This window comes from Diabrotica undecimpunctata, chromosome 2 (assembly GCF_040954645.1).
Source record: "Diabrotica undecimpunctata isolate CICGRU chromosome 2, icDiaUnde3, whole genome shotgun sequence".
NCBI classification, from domain to species: domain Eukaryota; kingdom Metazoa; phylum Arthropoda; class Insecta; order Coleoptera; family Chrysomelidae; genus Diabrotica; species Diabrotica undecimpunctata.
In genome coordinates, this window is record NC_092804.1 from 157815598 (window position 1) to 157831985 (window position 16388).

Genomic DNA, 16388 nt, shown 5'->3' on the forward strand with positions numbered 1-16388 from the left:
ACTACATGGTTGTCTGGAACAAACGCAAGAGCTGTCAATTGCCTTAGGTGAAGGGCGAAGTCAGGATTCTCAATATATCTACGTTGCAATCCGGCACTTTGAATATGGCGCCACATACACTGCGAGAAATGAAAAAAAAACATCCGCGGATTCTCACATTTGGGAACTCAGTTTGTGCAGCATTCATTGCCGCTCTTTCAAAGTCCATCATCATTGTTAGAGGGCGCAAGGCCGGATTCAACACCTTTAGTTGCTGAAAAACACGTGTATAAGTCTCTTGTGTTTTGTTGGTTAGAAGTGCAAATACAGTCGGGATTACATTACTGTATCGCACTCCATGAATTGTGTATATTTGAGAAAACAATGGTGGTGCTGAGTTAAATGTTCCATCGGCATACCAATGATCGCATTGTTCCATAAATCTTAAATTTCTTTGTGTTGAAAATAACAAAATACGTTCTTCTTCTGGCCTGCTATCAAATAATAGAAATAGCTCATCGCCTGTAGTTGTTTTATATTCTTCAGGAAGCACAAGTTCTTCTAAGCAGCTAAGGAAAGTCCTTGAGAAATTTCACTTACTACACCTTGGGTGGAGTGTTCCAGTTGTTGTGCAACTTCTTTCATCCGGTTACAAGCTTTTTTTGCTTCAATCTTTGCCGTGTCTGCAACGTGATTATGTTCTGTGGATTTTGTAATTTCATCCACAACGGTATGCACTCTTCCTGTACATTTGCACTTATTATAAGTAGCACACTTCCAAATTGATTACTCGCTCTTTTTTATGGAGAAATCCATTATAAAGTAACAAGTTGTTGCCTTTTTGGCTTTTCACAAACGCTAACACCATCTTAACAGACTGATATCAATTTGTAAAATGTTTTCTTGTTAAGAACAGAATAAATTACCTACCGCGACAAGTTTCCCCTATATAAACAATTTGGTTAATGATGTTTTGTTATATCGGACCTTTTGTAATATTCATTTCTTAAAAACAATTATCAAACAATTAGAAAGTTTTATTTTCTTACTAATCGTTTCTATTTACATTCTTAACATTACCTGCGGAATTTACCAACCTTCCGGTTCGCGTTAAACCCTCATTAGACCCCTTACTGGGCTGGTACTTGGGTTTTTCTAATCCCATACATAATTCTGATAATATGGAATCTAACCTGTTTCAATACCAGAAATCTTGAATCAACATTATATTAGTATTTATTATTTTACTTAAGTTTTTTTCATATAATTATTTTTCACTTTTTACTCTTACCGTAACCGATTTTAGGTTAGGTAGAATCATTTTCTGTAATAACATATGGGGATAAAAAGGGGGTAATGGCTAATGTCAATTAAAATAAACTATTTATAGTAATTCATTAATATTATGCGTCCTTTTTTCCACGCGTCCTTTTTTCGCGCGTCCTTTTTTCGCGCGTCCTTTTTTCCGCGTCCTTTGGTCTCGCGTCCTGTTTTCCGCGTCCTTTTGTCGTAGATTCGGCAATTCTATAGAAGGGTAAATAAGAACAGAAAAGAATTCAAACCTAGATTATCAATCGTCAGAAACAGGGAAGGGGAGATCAATGGCGATTAGGACCAGATACTGGACCAGATATTGGAAAGATAGGCAGAAAACTTTGAAGAGAGACATAAGAAATGAGATACATGCTCAAGAAGCAAAAATACAGCCGAAAGACATAGAAAACGACATAGACAAAGATAACATCCCAACAGTGAAAGAAGTCATAAAAGCAGTTAAAAACCTGAATGAATTCAAATCGCCTGGATCAGATAACATTTCTTATTAGCTTCTAAAACACAAAGCATAAAAATTCATGTTTAATATATGTTTTTATTGTTTTATTTTTGCTTTTTTAAATCATATTGAAAAATTTATTGTATGTGTGTGCTGGTAGAATTGATTTGAAGACCTATAAAATATTGGCTTACATTCTTTATGATAGGCGAGCGGAATGCTGTGAAAACATAATATGAGTGTGCGTTCCGCAAAGAAAAATCAATCATCAATCACATATATTCATTCTAAAGCAAGCTTTAGAAAAGACATGGTAGGAAATTGATACTTACCAACTTCCAATTCACAGTGCAAGAAATCACGCATAGACGAATAATTATCCGAAAATTGAAAAAAAAAACACAAGATACATTGGATATTTAACAGCTGCCTTCATCTTACGCCAAAACAAATCTACCTCAGATCTTGGTGTCTGTATATTATTAATACTTCAAACGAAATGTTTGAAGTATTACATTACTTCCATTACTTACATTAAATGTTTGAAGTAATACAAGTAATTTTACTATTTTTACTACTATGTTACTAAACATTTTGATAGGTAGGTAAAAAGAAATAAAAATAAGACTTACTCACAATCAATTTATCGTACCAATAACGACCGGTTTCGTATATTATAATTTGCTATGCATCTTCAGGTCAACGGTACATGGTAAACTAAATGCTGAACATATAATAACCCGTATTGAGGTGCTGTCTGGTACAGAATATACAGCAAGTATGCCAATATATAATAGAACTCTAATTAGAAATCTTTACTGGAATCAGAGAGCAAATCTCAGAGGTGAAGGTGAACACGTAAACATATTAAGAGAATAAATGTTTTGATTCTAAAAGTTGTCAAGTGGGAGATAAAAAAAATTGAACGTATTAAACGAGTACTGAAAGATGTATGTGGCGTCCTTTATCATTTTTAGTGGCGAATTTAGATTTCTCGTCCAAAAAAATTCCAGCTTACCAAATTTCGTGTTGTTATCCCATGCCTGTCACGAAATATTCAAAAATAAAAGTTTAACTTTGACACCCCTTATTTTGGTTATTATTAACTTTCGTCTAAAGTAAGTTACTTTAAATCGGCCTATTTTAATCTCAGGAATCTTAGATTAAGTTATGGCCATTCGTTACCAAACACCATGTATATTATATTACTATATATTATAATAACCCAAATGTCAATAATAATCATATTAAAATTTGTTAATTTGTGATTGAACACTTCTTATAACATTTTTCGTACGCCATTGGAAGACTTAACATAGCGATGAACCGTCACTATTACTTTTAAGAATTTACTGCCTACAAATTTGAAACTTTAGTATAGTATGTACACTACGATAGACCGTGTGACTAGACGCTGTACATTTAGTTCTTGCCAAAAAAAATATATAATAAGTAAATGTCCATTTAATTGGACATCAGATCTCAGGAGAAAAAAGCTTTGTGTTCCTTAAACATTTTTGATGTGTTTATTGAAATCATTAGTTGTAGTTTGAATGTGCATAAATAATATGATTATTGTTCGATGAATCGATGAATAGATCTGACAACGTATTTGTCCATTAGATATCGTAACCGGACCTTCACCCTTTTTCTTGAATACCTACCAGTAACTTTTTACAATTAATACAATATAAATGTAATTCTCTTTGCACTATTTTACTTATAGAAAATTACTAAAACATTATTTGTACAAATATCTTTGGAATATTTAGTTAAACTTTATTTATTATACTAAATTTATTTTACTTAAATTGGAAGCGATAATAACATTTCCATTTTTATTACAGTTATCCTTGATGCGGTTAAAAATGAACCAGGAACCCTTAGGGGTGGCTCCCGACTACGTACTGCCACAATCGCTCACCAGATGGAGCGAGACGCTGCCTTCCCAACATCTCACAGACTACAGCACTGTCTGTGAAACGAGACATTCTCCTTACCCTTTCCCTTGTGATTCCAATATCAATAATAGGATGATACTATGGTAAGTCAATGATTTTGAAGTATGCCATTCGAAATGCAGTGAACAATTTGCATAATTTATTATTTATTTAATATGTTTTAGATTGTAGGTTTGCAGTTTTCTCTTAGTTTTAGTTCGCATGTCAAGTTTAAGTGACGTATAAATCTCGAAATAAAATATATAAGCTGTCGATGCTTAAAATGCCGTCTTCTTTCGAAGGTAGTCGATCATTATGATTATTTGAACTCTGTTCACTGCTGCTCTCTGAAATCTCTGAAATTGTGCTGTCATGACATTTATCTCCCTCTAGCGCTACGCTAAAAAAAGTAAGACCTAAAAAGGATACCAAATGGGAGACAAACAACTTAAAATAATCTGCTATGCAGACGTCGCAATACTACTCTCTCAAAGTGAAGATGATTTACAACGTATGCTGCACCAATTTAATATAACCGCCAGTTTGATATTAAAACAAGTGATGGAGTTTAAATATCTAGGCATCACATTATCTAGCTACGGAAAGCTCAAAACTGAGGTGGAAGATCAAGTGAATAGAGCAAACAGAACCTCACGCTGTCTGAATGAAACAATATGGTGAAATAAAAATATCGGGAAAGAAATGAAAGGCAGAATCTACAAAACAGTCATCAGACCAATAATAACATACGAAACAAGACCTGACACAAAGAGGACAAAACGGATGTTAGAAACGAGACGAAGACACTTGGAAAAATTGATGGTAAGACACTATGGGGCAGAGCTAGAAGTACAGATATACGACGTAGGTGCAAGGTAGAGAACATCAAGTACTGGGTAAGAAATAGAAGAGTAGAATGGAACGATCATCGAAGCCGAATGACAACAAATAGAGTAGTAAAGACGGTAAGAGACCGTTCCCCAATAGGAAGACGATCAGTAGGAAGACCACGAAAACGATGGAACGACAACTTACTGCAGGCACATTGAAAAACAGACAGAATTATGTATATATAAAAAGAAGAAGAAGAAAACAACGCTCCGCTTTCCTACAATCACTCCCTGAATGATATTCTGCAGAAGCTAGTATTTTGTGCTCCCCATCATCACGTGGGCAAGGTATTACAGTTGTTGTATCATTATTTCATTATACAGCTCTGTTTCTTTTTCTTTTCGCAAGGCTTCTTGATTCGAGACTCTATCTACGTAAGATATTCTCGTGATTATTCTGTAAAGCCACTGTTTATGTTGGACGTATTGAAAATAGCTGGTTAAATAATTAAAAACAATAAATAATTGAAAAGAATAGATTATGGCAATTAAAATAACAATTAGCAGATCTAATAATTTATTGTCAATCCTATACGAAACTCACTTACACGTTTGAATGCGACAGATGTCAGAACGATGAACAACGGCGTCAACGTGGTCAAAGCCTTGGCGTCGCGGTGCAGTAGTATGAAGATCGACGTCCACCGGGAATTAAAGATATGCTCGACACATTTGACGATGGATGTGACCTCCGCACACACTAATAAATTAAGTTGCGCGTAATTTAAACTGTCATCTTATAATTTATGCACAAAAGGACGGGTACATTTCCTCAATGAATCTGATATTTTTAAAAACTTAATCTGAAACTAAATGAGGTCATAATTTTTAATGAAGTAATAAAGAGTATTAAAAACCAAATGTAAATACATACTAAATACTTTTCTCATCATCGCTTTAGTTAGAGTGGTTGCTTCTCTATTCCGTATAAGAGGATACTAAATGTGTAACACCTAAGCATGCGCATTTTTATGTCGACACTCAAATTTCTATTGCAAAAAAAATGGTTTCATGTTCTTAAATGAGTTTTTTAGGATTTTGTCGTTCTAAAGCCACTAAAGCATTTACGCGGTCTTCCCGAAACTGGTCTATGTCTCATATCTATGCCATTTTTTATACTCTTTATTGGCATTATTGGCTTTATTGTCTCATACACTGCACTTTCCGAGTTCAGTCAATTGTACTAATTTTTTAACATTTCGGACACCCATTCTATACAAATATTCCACCACTTTTCTTTTTTCTACTTGCGACATTATTTCACAAATCTTAAGTCTGTTTACAAACAACAATATTTGATACTTGGTGTTGTCATGCGATTTTGTCCATCGCTATCGGCACAACCTACTTGATGCATTACTTTTGTCTTAAAATATTATCTATTAAAATCAAAAAGAAAATCTATTAAAATTAGGAAAAATATAAAATTCTGGATACTTTCTAGACGGACTATATATAAACAAACTATAAAATGTGTTTATTATCGACCTCGGCGACAAATGCTACAAATTTTGGTTGTCAGTTTCTTCGCAAAATCAATATTCTTGTTTATTAAGATTTCAAGATATTTATATTCATATGCACATCCGATATTTTGGCCGTCAATAATAAATTGAGTATTATTATTTGGTTTCTTCATAAATATTAAAAACTTTGTTTTATCCAGGTTCATATCAGAATCAGATTCTGTCTCCGGCCATTGCTTATATTGTAGCATCCTAAACAATTATTTTAAACTGTTTGACGTTTTGTCTGGTGATCGTTACTTGTATAAGTTTATTTAAATGCTTATTCATTCCTTAATGTGCCGGATAGCCAAATTTTTGACGAAACGCCCCTGAAGACGTATGATCTCAGAACGAAAGTATGAACTTGGACAAGATTTAATAAAAAAATCGGTTGCCTGTAAAGTCGGTTTTACGGGCGAAGATTTTACGTGACAACGTCTTTTTCTCGGTAGAATATTTATTGATATGAATATTATTAAATTGCACAATAGGAACAAGGAATTGAATGAAAATAAGAATTGCATTACCGATTTATTAGGTATTTTATATATTATTTATATTTTATATATTATATTTTTATATATTATTTTATATATTATTTATTTTATATTATATTATTGATCTTATTATTTTCTACAAAATTTATTTGAAAATTTTTTCGATATATCAATTAGTTGCGGAGATATCGATCATTGAAGTTATTGTTTGCTACCAGTATTTTATATATTTATTTTTTTCAGTTATAAAAAATTACTATTTCCAATTGTGTCTACCAAGTATGGTCACATGTATTTGCCTACATATTAAATAATAATAAGTACAGATAATGTTATGTGACGTTCACTTCTGATTATATATATTTTAATATTTTTAATTTTAAAGAATCAATTTGAAAATCAAAACACTTATTCAGATCGAAGGTTCAAATTTTTGCTAAATAAATTTGAAATTAATTAAAATTTGTAAATGTAAATGGTAAAGTTGAAAATTAAAACATTTACTAAAATTGGAATTTGAAATTCTTGCTAAACACAGTTAAATTCTAATTCCGCGCGTGGTGATTGGTCGGTTTAGTTCGTTTGTTTGGTCGCCCTGTTTTGACAGGTTAGAAGTTATAATTTGTTATTTTAAATGTTTGACTAGCAATACGCGCTGTTTCTTCTCAATCGACTGAATTACGATTGATTGCAGAGTGATTTAAACTAATACTTTACTTAACACTATCAACATTTGTCAATAGTATGACATAACCTATAAACTCAGTTTCTCAACTTTTGTGTCAATCTAACAATTAATCAATCAATCATAGTTTACGATAATGAAATATTAGTGTACAATTATTTACCTTTATTGTTGTAGTTGTTGTAAATGACGAATCTAAGCACTCCACATTTTCACTACAGACACAGCTGACGATACTTTCAACGATTTTCAAGTTTAGCGATTCAACGCGCCTAATTCTCTAGTGCTGCGCGCAGCGGACCGATCATGTTTGAGTGGGAGAGAGACGCAAGGCATTCGCCGGTCCGGCGGGCCTCTCTCTCGTTCGGCGACTCACTGTAACAGACGTGAGCGGGCGTTACACTTTTTCTTAAATGACTCCGAGCCACAACCTAATTTAAGACGTTGTCACGTCAAAAACTTGATATCTATATAAATTTTTAACTTTATTGAAATTCACTGCAAGTTTCCATGCTTATTGAGTAATCCGATGGTCAATATTACAATGCTATAACCAAAACTCTGCTTTTATTCTAATTCTTATATTCTAATCTTAAAAAAATTAAAGAATGTAAACCAACACGAACAAAAAACAATTGTAAGTAAAATACACACTTTCATATTAGCGTATAATAAGGATAGTAAGAAAATGAAATATCAGAATACTGGATTCAGTGTAGTAGACGTAGTTTATACAACGGCTACAAGAATCTCTTCGCCCATGTTTCAGATAACTTAAATTAGAGCTGCTCTGAATCGTTTAAACACAATCACTTCTCTATTTGAACTGAACTGAAGCTGAATATGCACGGACAACAGACCCAACCATGTAAAAGGCCTTTAATAAAGTTCAACTCCAGAATGCCAATACCTCTGGTGAATTTGATCAGCTTTCTAAAGGGTATGTTACACAGCTGACAAACCGCATCAATGTTTTGTTATTTGACTGTTGTTTTATTCATCGCTGAGACTGGAGCGACCACGTTGAAATTCGCAATACCAGCAGGAAATATAACTGGTGTAATGCTGAATTTTTATGCATATTATTTGATTACTAGTGGAAGAAGAATATGTTTGTCTCCCATCTTTCTTGCTATAAAAAAAAAGAAGTATAACTATGATAAAATAGAAAATACGTAGAGAAAACTAATAGGATCGATGTTTACAAAGCTCAAGTGTTCAAGAGAGAATACGAACATAGAGAAAAAAATTAAGCTTGATGCATATACATTTGAAAGAGTACACCGTTTCAAATACCTGGGAGTGATGGTGAATGACAGACATGATAGAACGGATGAAATAAATGAACGCATCCTACTGGGTAATAAAACCTACTGGAATTACCAAAAATTCCTGAAAGAGAAGTACATTAGTAAGAAAACCAAATTAAAAATTTACAAGACTGCAATCAGGCCAGTGATCACCTATGGTGCAGAGACGATGTGCCTAACACAAAAAGATGAAATGAGGTTGGAAATCCTAGAGAGAAAGATAATTCGACGAATAATGGGACCGGTGAGAATAAGTGTAGGCGAATTTAGAAGATTAACCAATGAAGAAATTAAAGAAGTCATCGAGGGTGAAGACATAATCAAGTTCGTGAAGACGCAAAGGCTTAGGTGGCTGGGACACACAGAAAGAGCTAACCCAGACTCTACCCTAAAGCGAATAACTGGATGGAGACCAACAACAAAGAGACCAAAGGGGAGACCCAAAACAAGATGGGGAGATCAAGTCTTAGGAGACATAAAGAAGCTGAGAATCTACAATTGGAAGGAGCGCTGTAAGGACCAGAAAGAATGGAGGAAAATTGTAGACAGGGCCAAGTCACACACGCTGCTGTAATAATAAAAAAAACAACAGCGGACTGATTCTCCGCAATAAATAAATCAGAGAGCCCAAAAGGGCGGCAAACACTCCGCCAGGAGTGAATAAGCCATGCTGATGATGATGATGATTATGTGATTACTAGTGGAAGAAGAATATGTTTATCTCCCATCTTTCTTGCTATAAAAAAAAGAAGTATAACTATGATAAAATAGAAAATACGTAGAGAAAACTAATAGGATTGATGTTTACAAAGCGTTGAAGTGATAAACTATCGCATGCAAGAGATAATCCAAAAATTGTAACGATACTCTGATCGTTTAACAGTTCGAACCGTGGGAGTGTCAATATTTGCGCATCCACTTCTACAACGTGACGGCGTAGTGGGATTCAAACGGCTATTTAAGGCGTGTGAATAGCGGAATTAGACAGTCTTGTAGCTAGCGCTCTAGGCTCCCTGACTCGCCGGTGTAGTGAACCTGCGAGCCGTTCCGGACAGAGACATTTCCGTATTGAGGATCGTACTCTGTCCCTAACCAAGCGGAACCCATCGGTATTGCGTATTGAGCATTACCGTGGATCTGCACAGAACCAACCGTGACAGAGACATTTCCGTATTGAGGATCATACTCTGTCCTTAGCCAAGCGGAACCCGTCGGCATTGTGTATTGAACGTTGCCATGGGTCTGCACAGCTAAATATTTCGTTTGCGAGCATATTCTGAGCTTTCGCTGAATTGAAGCGAAAGCGAGATAAATCTGCGCGCGATCGATTTCCCCCATTTCGTTTCTTATTAGTAGTACTAATTAATTTCTTTTCTTTTATAGACATTCGCCGAGGACTTCGTTCATCACGGGATCCAGTAGAATTCGTTTTAGTTTTATTCATTGTATAAGTATACAACGTAGAATTCCTTTTATTTTTATTTATTGTAGATATACTAAATTAATAGATTTATTTTTACTTCAAACCTGTGTTTTACTGAGTCCGTCGCCCCGAAAGAGCTACCCATCACAAAATAAAATAAAAAAATAGCATATACCGATTTAAGTTTTAATCAATATTTTACGTTAAAAAATTAGGAAGCGTTAGAATATCTCAAATAAATGAAATGTATGAAAAGTAGGAATTAAATCTAGTCCAACTCCAAACATTTTAATCTAAAGATATAAAGACATAAACATGGCATATAGTCATTAGCATAAATAATTTTGTATTTTTGCTTCTTAATCAATAGATTTTTTTTTCCTGAAGGTCTGGTGATATTTCTTCTTTACAAGTAGATGCCATAGTCAATTCAACAAACGAAACCATGTCAGAAAGTAATCCAGTTAGTGATAGAATCTATCAAAGAGCTGGATCTGGGCTAAAAGAAGAAATTACTTTAGATATTAGAGGTAAGTAGTCGATATTTTTAAATACTATTATTGTTTTTGTAAACGTCTCGTGAAAATGTAAAGTGTAAGTAAATGTGTGAACAAATTTTGTAAATTGGAAAATTATTGTAAATTATTCCAATATATCAATTATTGTATTAAAAATGAGATATACATTTTTAGTAGAGTATCTGACATTTTTCAAAAACGAGGAGCATAGTGTGTTTACTGTATACGTTAAATAGAACTGGGGAGGTAACACGTCCCTGTGGAAAACTTTGGATTTTAATTTAAAGTTGTGGAATTGACGTTGTTCATTTTTCTAATATCCCCTTTACATGCAGCCAATGCTGCTACTACTCGCGTTGCCCACTGTCCTGTCCGAAATAATTCCACGGCAGCATTTAAGGCAAATGACTATTTATATACAGCTACCACAGTGCTGCATCAGTGTACCATCAGCAACGGAGGGCAGAGAAATTAGTGCCAAATAAATTTTATTTGGATACAAATCTGAAAATTGCTTCAAACATTTGGACTTAAGGAAATATGACAATATGAGGAAGCAATTAATATCGTTTTAACGGACCAAATTTAAATTTAAAGGACAAACCACATTGGGTACATTGTGCTTTTTTTGTGGTCTTTCTGTGAAGAATTCCATAACAATCTCTCACTAGCAACTGTAGTGAGTGTGAGTGAGTCTTCAGTACTTGGTCATTGCTCAACTTCATAGTTAACGAAAAATTTACCAAACAATAAACAAATCAGTTCGTGTACCGACAAGACAACGAGCAGCATGTAAACAGTCACTGTCACTCGCACTGCAAGTCCTTTGATTTCAGCGCGGGCGACGTATTTACATAATTCCCTGCTCACTGTCACGGAAGTGAGCTGCATGTATGTATGTAAAGGGGGTATAAGCCTAGGCAGCAGTTACAGCATTTAAATCATTCAAGTGTATGCTGAACACGGCCTTTCATCGCGGTCATAATTTCGTCTTGAATGTTAAATTTTTAAACCAACTTCTATAAAAAATAGAATGATTTTTTAATAGTATTTTATTTTTGGTGAAACTTAATTGTGTTTTAGAATGTGGGACCGGTGAGGTCCGCGTATCCCAAGGACATGCACTGCCAGCTCGATATATTATTCACACCGTAGGACCCAAGTACAATATTAAATACAAATCCGCATCGGAAAACACACTACACACTTGTTACAGGTAAGTTATTCGCTATCTTAGCGAATTTATTTAATACGTAATTATGTAGTTTCAAGGCAAAATTCCAAAAAGAAAAGTAAACATTCGTAACAAAGATGAGTCATTGACTGTAAATATTTATGAACGAAATTAAAATAGATCTGTGGTGGATTGGTATTACTTGCAACTATTCAGAAGAAAGAGTTTTTATTTTTAACATATTTATTAGGGTTTTTCCTAACAATAAAAGAATGATAGGTTCAGTTGTCAGAAATTGATGTCATATCTCTTAAGACAGCGACTTCCTAACGGTATTAAAGTATTACAGGAGTTCACAGAGTTCTAATTGACATAGTATGGTTCCGATTACAGTAAAAGGAGTAGGAGTAGCCGACTGAAGGACCAGCTGCGCTCTCTAAAGAATACAACACGCTTTCAAAATAGAAACTGAACTGCAGAACTAAATTTTCTCTTTTTTTTTAACTTGTTTCGAGAAAAAACTATTTGGCCGTAAACATATATTTCAAAAAACATCAACAAGAACATGTAGAAAGAGTGATAGAGAAAAATCAAAGTCTGAAATATACCAAACCGAAATTAGGAAAGAAAAATATTATAACTATGAAAAATCAACAAGGCCAACTAGAAACAAGCAAAGCTCAGATATCAAACATAGTTGAAAACTTCTATACTGAGTTATAGAAAATGCAATTAAAGAATTGAAAAGAAATAAAGCACCGGGTAGTGATGGAATTCTGGCAGAAATGTTGAAAGAAGGAGGAGAAGAAGTCATCAGGTACCTAAAAATACTTTTTAATAAATGCCTATTTGAAGGAAACATACCAAGGGAATGGAATACTGCTAACACAATATTAATACACAAAAAAGGGGACAATACAGATCTGAAAAATTATCGTCCAATATCACTACTATCACAACTTTATAAAACATTCACAAAAATAATTACAAATAGATTGACAACAAAAGTTCGATGTATATCAACCAGTAGAGCAAACCGGATTTAGAAAAGGGTTCAGTACATGTGACCATCTTCACACACTAAAGGTCCTAATAGAAAAAGTTAACGAATACAATTTACCAATCTGTTTAGCATTTATAGACTACGAGAAAGCTTTTGACAGCATAGAATTATGGGCTATTGAGGAAGCACTGGTCAACAGCAGAATAGATTCTAGATATAGGATATTAATACATAATATATACCAACACGCTGAAATGGTAGTCACGATGGATAACGGAATGAAAACGAGGCCAATAAAAATCAACCGAGGAGTAAGACAGGGAGACACCATATCTCCAAAATTATTTACTGCCGCACTTGAAGACATCTTTAAATCACTAAATTGGGAAACGAAGGGACTGTCGATAAACGGAAAGTATTTAAACCATCTAAGATATGCAGATGACGTAGTACTAATAGCCGACAGCTGGAAAGAACTGAAGACGATGATCGATGAGCTTCATACGGAATCCATAAAAAAAGGACTGAAAATGAATCTGAGTAAAACTAAGCTAATGTCGAATAAAGATGATCAACCGACGATAACCATCCAAGGAACAAAAGTGGAACTTGTGGAAGAATACATATATCTGGGTCAGAATATCAAGGTAAACAAAGAAAACCAAACTACCGAAATAAGCAGACGAGTAAGAATGGGATGGGCCGCATTTGGAAAACTCTCATACATACTGAAAGACAAAAAGATACCCCAAAACCTTCGAACCAAAGCTCAAACCTGGACATTCACAAAAAAGAACATGGACAAGATTCGAAAAACTCAGCGAGCCATGGAACGACAGATGCTTGGTATCTCACTAATAGATCGGCAAACGAACGAAGCAATCCGGAACAAAACAAAAATAAAGGACGCCACGAAACAAGCAGCTAAATTAAAATGGAAATGGGCTGGACACAACGAACGTCTCGAAGATGGTAGATGGAACAAAGAAGTCGGAAACTGGCGACCGTACGATGCGAAGAGACCAAGAGGAAGACCTCAAATGCGCTGGAGCGACGATATCAAAAGAGTCGCAGGACCAATGTGGAAACGCCTAGCACACAACAGGGATGAATGGCGAGAAATGGGAGAGGCCTTTATTCGTCAATTCGGATAGAAAAAGGGCTAAAAAAAAACAAAAAAAAAAATATATATATATTTCAAACAAGGTGCAAATGCATCATTATCTGAATTTTTAATACTGATGTAACTATTGTGTGACTATGTGATTGCAAGGCACTTAAGCGAATCACAATCTAAAATTGGAAGGTTTTGTACCAAAAATGAACTCCGAATTTTTAATAATCCAGATCGATGGAAGTCGGACTTTAATCTGGCATACTCACGTTCTACTGTAACTATTAACGCGGAATTAATATTTTAACGAATGATTAAATTTTTGTAGGAATGTTCTTCAGAAGGCCAAAGAAATGGGTCTTCGTTCATTAGCGATTCCTGTGATAAATTCTGTCAAAAGGAACTATCCGCCGGATGAAGGAGCTCATATTGCACTACGTAAGTAATTTTAAGATTACCTTGTACAATGTAGTTTACTATACTAATCAATAATTTAATTGTTTAATAAATGGTTTTTATTATTGTATACAATTTGCTGATATGTGCATCAAGCTAGTTTGAAACTTGGTATTTTCTTTATCAATTATTAACTGGACTCGACGATAATTGAGCACGGTAACATAAAAAACCGCAAATCACTTATATCATTATTTCTTTCTTAGATCAATACATAATAACTATCGAGAAATTGAAAGTCCTTTAAAATCAAAACGTTTTCACCAGTTGTATTCTATTCTATACTGTTAATATGTGAAATAATATTTTTACTGATTGTGACTTAAATTAGAGCAGCAGCTATGTCATTACAGGATCGGAGCGGTAGAGAAAATCTCTTTACCGGTCTGATACTGAATAATCACAGGCGGTAATTATGATTTAACCGGTTACCGGTTGTGACACTGCGAAATCACCGAATGTTTGCCGGTATAAGCAAACCCCCACTTACTGACCAACGGCTTCGGACGGATGAGTTGGTAAGTGAGAGGGTACTCTTTTGTCCTGAGATTGAGAAATCGATCTCAAAGGCGGATGAACCAAGATCAACGACATAAGGATGCAGAAGGCAAGGAGAAACCACTGCATTAAAGATCCCTAATGATTCTCAAGAACAACCACAAATGGACGTAAATCAAACAGTGGCCCCAATCTATTGTTTAGGCGTTTTGAACCGTTCGAAACCTTGTATAACCAATCTTGTATAACCAATCAAGGTAGACATCTGCATAGAGATGAAGAACGACTCACTAAACAGATATAGGAGGAAAAATCGGATCGGCAGCAGACCTATAACCAAACCTAAACTCAGAAAAAGGGATAATGTTCTAAAATATTCGCATGCTGTAGAAATACACAACTGGCGAGAAGATATGATTGACCGAAGTAGGTGGAGGCAAGTCGTACCGTTAACGAAGACCTACAACGGATTGTAAAGCTGCAGAAGGCAGGAGAGAGAGAAGGTCTTCCAACAGGTACTTCCGATTTTTGACAGTTGATAGTCGTCATATTGTTGACACTGTATCTGTGAACTTGGCTGTCATTTATTCAGTCCGTTTTGCTAAATCATGATGGATGAATTATAGCGTATAACAACAAGGGCAAATTATAAAATTGTTTGATCAAAATGAGTGTTCTGTTCGGGTTCCGCGCCCTTCGCCCATTTTACGATCGCCATAATTGTCCTATCGAAAGGAATATTCATTCGCGGTGTGGAGGATAAAGTTAAGTTCACTGGTTCAGTAAAAAATCAACAAACACCCGTACGTTGACGAAAACATCGCCTCTGTCTCTCAGAGTATCGAGGAGAGTCCGAGGCAGTCGATTTCATGTCGTTCATAAGAACACATACCCTTTCACATAAAAAAACTTGGTGAATTGTGCATCGTAACTTCTGACTACACTTGTACAAAATTCAACTAACTTATACTTATAAGCTGCAGGTAAATGACTTATTTAACTGACTCTACTTTTCATTGAAAAATCATCTTCATCGGTGAGGCCCATTGTCAGAATGGTCCTATTTGTCTGAGGCGTAATAGACATTTAGACCACCATTAAAAGGCAAACGACAGCATATTTGGGGCACATACTTAGAAATGATAAGTACTAGTTGTTGCAGCTAATTATGAAGGATAAAATCGCAGGAAAAAGGGGTCCTGGTAGACAACAAATATCCTGGCTGAAAAGCATTCGCGACTGGACCGGGTTAAACACCCAGACGCTCTTAAGAAAAGCAGAGGATAGAGACGAATTTGCAATGGTTATAACCAACCTTCATTAGTGGAGACGGCACCAAAAGAAGAAGATGTAATAGACATTAACCTTCGATTTGTTAAACTCATATATTGATTCAATAATATTAATTATGTTAAATTCATGTGAGATGGACAAAAAAGCGTGAAATAAAAAAGGATAGCGATCGTTATAAATAAAATAGGATAGCGATGTTCCTAGAATATATCTGGCAGTGTAAGCAGACCATTCAGTTATGCTTACTTTGGAAGGCGCAATTCCAAAGTGTTAAATAGACACCTTATGAAATTTTTATGATATACGTAGTGAATAAAAAAAAATCT

General features: G+C 34.8%; 1 protein-coding gene across 1 annotated transcript in view; it reads left to right on the top strand.

Moving 5' to 3' along the window:
* Gdap2 (ganglioside induced differentiation associated protein 2) overlaps positions 1 to 16388 on the top strand; it is a 269331-nt gene that overhangs the window by 104567 nt on the left and 148376 nt on the right. Inside the window, exons 2-5 of the mRNA XM_072523847.1 lie at positions 3601 to 3797; positions 10394 to 10536; positions 11608 to 11740; positions 14144 to 14253. Of these exons, the coding sequence (XP_072379948.1) occupies positions 3610 to 3797; positions 10394 to 10536; positions 11608 to 11740; positions 14144 to 14253 (574 nt within the window). The 5' untranslated portion in view covers positions 3601 to 3609. The remainder of the gene's footprint in view (positions 1 to 3600; positions 3798 to 10393; positions 10537 to 11607; positions 11741 to 14143; positions 14254 to 16388) is intronic.